At 37.3% G+C, this 6968-nt stretch overlaps 3 protein-coding genes across 3 annotated transcripts in view; 1 reads left to right on the plus strand and 2 right to left on the minus strand.

Moving 5' to 3' along the window:
- spag1a (sperm associated antigen 1a) overlaps positions 1 to 4338 on the minus strand; it is a 13572-nt gene extending 9234 nt beyond the window's left edge. Inside the window, exons 1-2 of the mRNA XM_032535013.1 lie at positions 4272 to 4338; positions 3982 to 4050 (exon numbers count right to left, since the gene is read on the minus strand). The gene's annotated coding sequence lies outside the window, so the exon portion shown is untranslated. The remainder of the gene's footprint in view (positions 1 to 3981; positions 4051 to 4271) is intronic.
- On the minus strand, positions 2206 to 4517 carry polr2k (RNA polymerase II, I and III subunit K). The gene is made up of 4 exons (XM_032535035.1): positions 4272 to 4517; positions 3982 to 4050; positions 2564 to 2656; positions 2206 to 2454 (listed from the first exon to the last, which is right to left on the minus strand). Exons 2-4 carry the CDS (start codon positions 4040 to 4042, stop codon positions 2432 to 2434), a joined length of 177 nt encoding a protein of 58 aa, XP_032390926.1. The 5' UTR covers positions 4043 to 4050; positions 4272 to 4517; the 3' UTR covers positions 2206 to 2431.
- An 87-nt stretch (positions 4518 to 4604) lies between these two features.
- Positions 4605 to 6968, plus strand: part of stk3 (serine/threonine kinase 3 (STE20 homolog, yeast)) — a 5226-nt gene continuing 2862 nt past the window's right edge. The window contains exons 1-4 of the mRNA XM_032535007.1: positions 4605 to 4783; positions 5826 to 5906; positions 6093 to 6221; positions 6408 to 6522. Coding sequence (XP_032390898.1) covers positions 4761 to 4783; positions 5826 to 5906; positions 6093 to 6221; positions 6408 to 6522 — 348 coding nt within the window. The 5' untranslated portion in view covers positions 4605 to 4760. The remainder of the gene's footprint in view (positions 4784 to 5825; positions 5907 to 6092; positions 6222 to 6407; positions 6523 to 6968) is intronic.

Raw genomic sequence — 6968 nt, forward strand, 5'->3', positions numbered from 1 at the left:
GCATTACGTTACCAGCGTGTCAGAACAGATTTCAAAATAAAAGGGAGCTTCTGGTGAACATAGTGTTTTCTTACAAATTAGTTAGATCATTGAAACCGGACATCATTTTTCTCCAGGAAACCTCTGTTGGTGTGAATGAACAGGGTAGATTAAGAGAAAATTGGATTTCTCAGGGGTTTTTAAGGGCATTTTACTCGCAAGGCAAGTTGATATTATCTTTCGTAAAAATATTAAATTGTGCCTGACTCTATGACGGCAGACCCCTAGCCTACGGCCTAATGATTTCAAGTCACATAAACTTCTTTCCTGTAACAATGCTCAATATCTATGCCCCAAATAGAGACAATCCTTATTTTTTTCCAGGGATTTTTCTTTCCACTCTGTCCACAAATCATAAGCCTACACTAAGACTGATTATTTTGTGATTTCTTCTGAATTGCTAGCCAACATTACAAATTCCCCTTATCATAATCTTCTGAATTATGACCATAGCTGATCGCTTCAATTCAAAGGTATTCTCTCAAAATAAAAGTACAGCTAGCGCTTTAACCCCTACTTCTGAATGACCTCTTTTACTGAGCATATGACCGCATGTATCCAGGAGTTTCTCATCACCAACGATGATGGGGAGGTCTCTGATTCTACTCTCTGGAAGGCCTTTAAGGCAGTGATGAGAGGTCACATTATTTAATTTGAATCATCTAAAAAAAAAAGAGAACTTAACAGTTGCATTAGGAATACTGAAGATGCTTCCAGCACTTGAGATGTATCGATCCTCCATTTTACAATTTAAATATAACAAGATCTTAAACTTAAAATAATATAATACTATCCTTAATAAACGTGTTAGCGGTCATATATTACAGCTCAAACACAAACACTTTGAACTGGGTGAAAAACTAGAAAAATTAGTCAACTTAGATGAGAGCAAGTGATATCTCAGAGGGATCACTGTCACGCCTATTGTCCAGTATTAAGTAATTTCTGGAGTGAAATATTTAACTGTCTTTCCAAACAATGTCAGATGAATATCCAGCCCGATTTTAATCTGGTTGCTCTGACAGTACAGAGGGCCTTCATCCCCATCAGAAGCAAATTATTAGACCAGGCATGGTGACAGCCATAAAATTAATATTACTTCATTGGAAGTCTTCACTGTCCCCATGTTTTATAAAGTGACTCAATGAAAAGCTTCCCATGGCTAGGATGGAACAGATTCGTTTTAGCTTGGGGAACATACAGGGTCGCTTCTTGAAGGTGTGGAAATCATTTTGGTTTTGCTTGATGAGACCTAGTTGGCTGATTTGTGTTCACTGCTGTGCTAACCCCTTGATCTGAACGGGTTTAAACTTGTACTCCGTTGTTCTAGGGGCTGTTTCACAAAAGCAGAATTTAAAAATCCAGGATACTCGATAAAGCAAGGCTTAACCTAGTCTTATCTGTGCAGACTGGCTTGGTCCGTTTCACAAAGGCCAAGCCAGGCTGAGGAGGAGCGACTAGGTTGCAACATATTAATGTTACAAAAACTCATAAAGGGAAATTTTCATGCCATGGGACCTTTAACGAATACCAAAAAATATATCAACCAAAATGATTTAAAGCAATAGCCCTCTGGCGGCTCTTCACCTGTACTTTTGTTCTTTTTTGTTACTGTTTTGTCTGGTTGGTTGTGTGACTGTGAAGATTTGAAAATAATTCATTAGAAGTGTACCAACAAAACACCGTATCACACTATTCTCTCAAAAAAATAGTACCATTACACTGATCTCTGAAACTTCTTGTGAAATTATTTAACATCACAATAGGCCCTCAATTATTTCAAACTTTCCTCTTATCTTTGCATTTTCCTTGCAAATTGATGGATAATATGACGAATATTTCAATTTGACCAAACTAGTTAAAACTGGTAAACATATGCAACAAACGGCCACAAGTAGACATCGGTTTGTTTGAATTGATGTCAAGCCAAAAAAGGTTGGAAGATCTTACAGCAACTGAATGATAACATTATTATTTTACTCCTCCAATTATAGCCTATAAACCCTAAATATTAATTTAGGAGAACAGAGGAATAGGTAGAACTGTACACATTCTTGTATCCATCTAGATGTTATAATTGCTGACTATTTGAGGGTATTAATGATATGTGGGTAAACTGATATTAAGGAAACATGGGATCAAATGAGAAAAAAAATACCAACACAATCAATCTTGTTTTTTTAATAAACCAAAACCTTTCATCCATTACTCATGAGTAAAAAACAGTTTGTCAAAATGAAAATGTTGAGCTTCAACCATATTTTGGAAATCTGAAGCCAGGCCTGGAGGTCAGAACTTATGGAGCTGTCCATCTACATTATGTATATACATGGTCATACACTACTAAAATAGTACAAAACAAAAATAATCAAAACAACTGCTCTCCTCTTCTTCATCGGGCATCAAAGACAACCACTGAAATCAAGGAGTCAAGGAAATGTACAGGTATTGTAGTACTCAGTTCATACATATCATTTATATAAAAAGCCTTCTGCCATCACATACTATTACATTAAAAGGATACATCTCTTTGTTCTCTTCTTGTACATGATCCTGTAGCCGCACTCTCTGCATCGGATTGGATCACGGGCCTTAATTTCATTTTCAGTGTGGCATTCTGCAAATAAAGAAACGATATTAGATAAAATATCCTTAGATCCAATAAACCAATAGAGCAAGACAATAATTGGTCAGACGGACATAAGCTTATTGCAGATATATCAGTATCTGTGTATCGGCTTATAAGAAATTGCAACTCAGAAATACAAAACTAGGCTTGAGGTAGTTTAGAAACAGTCTACATTGCATATTTTGTTAACCAGAGAGCACAGACAAGTTGATTTTTGAACTGTAAAATTTCTCGCTTAGTATGTATCTTTTTGTAAAGATTACGCTAAAAAATTGTAATGGTTGTTTAATTCTTGCATGTTACAGTTGTCTCAAAACTCTAAGAAAAAAGAAAAGACAAGATGGACTAGACACTGTGCTATTTGGATGGTATTCATTTATGCCTTTTGGGGCGGAATACATAATAATGCTTTCAAAAAGCAGCAGAATTTTGGCCATCAGTAAAGTACTAGTCTGACTCACCGAATGTAGACGGTTGGTATATGCCTGCCATTGGCCGCCTATATCAGACATCATTCTCCTCCCCAAGACGATTGTGATTGGTTCAAAGACATAAAAACAAGCCAAAACCATTTTCCCCTATCTCAGATAAACTGGTGCAGCTAGACTTTTCTCCAGTGCTGTGGAGATAGGTCTGGCAATGCAAGACTAGTTAAGTACCACAGTACCGTTGACTCAGTTCTATAAGAACTATGTGTACTTATATTGTATTAAAAAAGCAATCTGATTGGTTCATAGCCATGGTATAATAACCACATACTATGGCAATGACATGATACTTGTCCACTCCAGAGGGAACATTATTTCCACGCTTCCCATTCATAGCAGCAGGACAATACATTCTGGTAGCGTCCACTCTTGATACGTTACTGTAGTACATGTATTCATATGTTACTACAGCACATTTACCTTATGACCAGATATTATACAAATGTATTATTAACTAATTGAGACTGAAGACAGAACCGTCTTGTTATCTTTAGCTATAAATGTGATGCCAAACTGTTTTCTAACTGACGTTGTAAAGTTACGACAGTGTGTGCACGCAGCCATCAATCTATTTTAATTTGGAATGTGACTTTCGTAAGTTAGCTACTTGATCACCGTTAGTAGTAGCTGACTAACAGAAGTAGTTATGCAGTAACGTTATTAGCAGTGATTCAAAGTGATAAACAGTATTACCAAAGCAGCGCTAAGCATTAACGTTACAGCACAAAACAATAACGTTTTGTCTGATAAGCTAGCATAGTTAGCAGTATTAGCTGTAGCAGCTGACTGTACAATTAACACAAACATAATTTGCAGTGTAGCTACCTCCACAAATGTAGATCATAGGCTGCTGTTTGGGCGGCTGCACATCTTTCGGTGGATCCATTTTTATTCCTGTAACAGACAGGAGAGGTAATGTTGACACAATCACATCTGTAACGTTATCGTCACAGCATGCTGACACAGAAACAGCATGGTGGAATTAGACTAAACCGCCAGAATCGGTAGGCGTAGCTAGTGAATAACAAAGGTATTTAATTATTCTCAAAATGCAGTACGAATATAGTTATTATGAAATACACAAAATGAAAAGATAAAAAAATAACACAACTCACCGTGTTAACACGCCAACTGTTTACCTCATTGCACACTGCTTCCTACGCAGAACTGTCGTCCACCTCACAGCAAAGCGGTTTGTGATTGGTCAGAAGTACTCCGTCACATTTGGCGTAGCTATCTTTTTGCCAGACTACGCAACCTAGCGTTAATATGAATAACGTTATATAAGAGATTCCCTCGTATGCAATTGTGTTAGTAGGTTTATTTATTAAAGGTTGTTAATTGTTACAGTAATTGTAACAGTAGTTGATATGTTTTTGTTTTGGACTCCGGTCAAACAGGGGGCGCTGTGGAAAATTGTGTCCCCAAACGGTCCATCATCTTGCTAGCTAACCATAGACTGTATAGCTAACCAACAATCAGCTAGTGGCCCTCCACTACTTTTTGACAACAAGGACTCTGTCGACAATGTTCTCATCTTGACTATTGGCCCCAAAACTGACAATACTTACTATAAGACTTTGTATTCTTTGAAGTAATACGCCATGGAGTCGTCTGCGCCCAAAAGGTTTGTGTACTTCCGACTGGTCTTAAACCAAGCTATTGCCTAGTGGGTAGCTAGTTAGTTCGTTAGCTTAAAGGCTAATCGGCCTTTCAGACCAAACGCGGTTTGCGCAGCGGCAAAACCATCGTGGCGCTGCGCAAGTCATTGGAAACAATGGGGTTCGGACTCCGCGTTGCCGCGTTTGCTCTAAAGCGTAGGCGGTAGGTAACGTTAGCTGTCGCTTAGCTAGCTAGCTGTGTACTTTGTTAGCTTTACCAGTTTTCTGTCAAACTTTCTAACGTTACTCAATTAAGACGAGTAAATGGTTTTAGAGGTCACTCATAAACAAAATAGCAAGTCCTGTGTTAAAGCTTCTAATTGCTTTGTAGCTTTTTTCGTAGTTGGGTAACTCTGTACGTGCCTTTTTTAGGGAGCATTTTGATCTGGCTACGGTATTATTTGGACATGAAGTACAAAGTAATAAGTGTGTGAGTAACAAAACTGTAAAAAAAATGAGTATCCTTGGCAACCATTTAATGGCTAATTGGTGCTATTGTGATTCATGATAATAATAATAATAATAATAATAATACATTTTATTTAAAGACGCCTTTCTTGGCACTCAAGGACGCCGCACAGGGAATTCATAAATTAAGAACAGCAAAACAAATACTATACAACAGCAAAACAAATACTATACAACAGAAAAACAAATACTATACAACAGCAAAACAAATACTATACAACAGCAAACAAATACTATACAGCAAAACAAAACCAAAACTATACAACAGCAAAACAAATACTATACAACAGAAAAACAATGATGTGATGATTACCTAACACATGTTGATGTCTTCAGAGGGTTTGTTTTGTTCGACTAACGTAAACAGTCCTAGTGTTAAACCCAAATATGTTCAATATAACGTTATGTAATTAAAAATAATTAATAAAATAATTTCCTTTCAGAATCTCCTATGGTATATTGGCTTAGTTTGGTTTCACTACTTGTTTTGAGCAGAGTATTCTACTGAAGTTACAATTCATTTGTTCCCGTTTCTTTCAGCAAGCTGAAAAAGCTGAGCGAGGACAGTTTGACCAAACAACCAGAGGAAGTGTTTGATGTTTTAGAGAAACTCGGTGAAGGGTAAGATGTTTGTGTCATGACTAACCTCGGTTTCCACTGTGTACCACTGACTGAAACATTTTTGTACTTTCGTCTGTACTTTTTAGGATGCAACTCATTTGCTGTGTAATGTATTTATTTGTTAATATTATCATGTAGAAAATGCATCTCGACATAATGTGACAGAGAGAATGTGCATGTGTGTAGTTCCTATGGCAGCGTGTTCAAAGCCATCCATAAGGAGTCAGGCCAGGTGGTGGCCATCAAGCAGGTTCCTGTGGAGTCTGATCTGCAGGAGATCATCAAAGAGATTTCCATCATGCAGCAGTGTGACAGGTTAGAGGAGAACACAGCACTCCCCATCTTATTTGCTTCCATAGTTCACTTTTCTCTAAGTTTGATTAAACAGAATGTTGGCTGCCATTACAGCTCTCATGTCTTGAAGTTCCCTTTTGCTGTTTTTGTTGTTAACAAAACTTTGTCTTCTCTTTTGATAACCCTCCTTTTTGCATTGCCTTTTAGCCCTTACGTAGTGAAATACTATGGCAGCTACTTCAAGAACACAGATCTTTGGATTGTGATGGAGTACTGTGGTGCCGGCTCTGTCTCTGACATCATCAGACTGCGCAACAAGACGGTGGGTACACACACACACACACACACACAATGTTAGTAGTTCACAACTGATCAGAGATTTCTATGATATATTTTACTCTAAGCAGATTGTGGATTTGTATATCCTAGACTGATATAGTTTGACCAATAATAATAATAAAAATTTAAACTGTTTATTGATCTCCTGTGGGGAAATTACAATACCAAGACAAGACCAAGACATTGACATTAATAAAACATTGCTTTTTATTACCTATAATGGGGATAAAACCTCAGTGGCCATTGCTGTAGACATTGAAATAACAATTTTAATAATTTGCAATGTTATTTAACTGTGTAGTAAAAGGAAAAATATCCTGGTTGATTATGTCTGTGACTTTGCAAAAGTGTTTATTACATAATAAAGGGGCGGCTGTGGCTCAGTGGTAGAGCGGCCAATTGTAAGGTTGGTGGTTCGATCCCTGGCCC

Source organism: Etheostoma spectabile, chromosome 14, assembly GCF_008692095.1.
Source record: "Etheostoma spectabile isolate EspeVRDwgs_2016 chromosome 14, UIUC_Espe_1.0, whole genome shotgun sequence".
NCBI classification, from domain to species: Eukaryota; Metazoa; Chordata; class Actinopteri; order Perciformes; family Percidae; genus Etheostoma; species Etheostoma spectabile.

Excerpts from the sequence above, each read along its gene's own strand:
- polr2k (XM_032535035.1), bottom strand. The coding sequence starts at position 4,042 with ATGGATCCACCGAAAGATGTGCAGCCGCCCAAACAGCAGCCTATGATC. Across the intron at positions 2,657-3,981 it reads TATGATCTACATTTGTGGAG|AATGCCACACTGAAAATGAA; the intron begins GTAGCTACACTG and ends CTTTATTTGCAG. Across the intron at positions 2,455-2,563 it reads CAAGAAGAGAACAAAGAGAT|TGGTTGTCTTTGATGCCCGA; the intron begins GTATCCTTTTAA and ends CCTTGATTTCAG.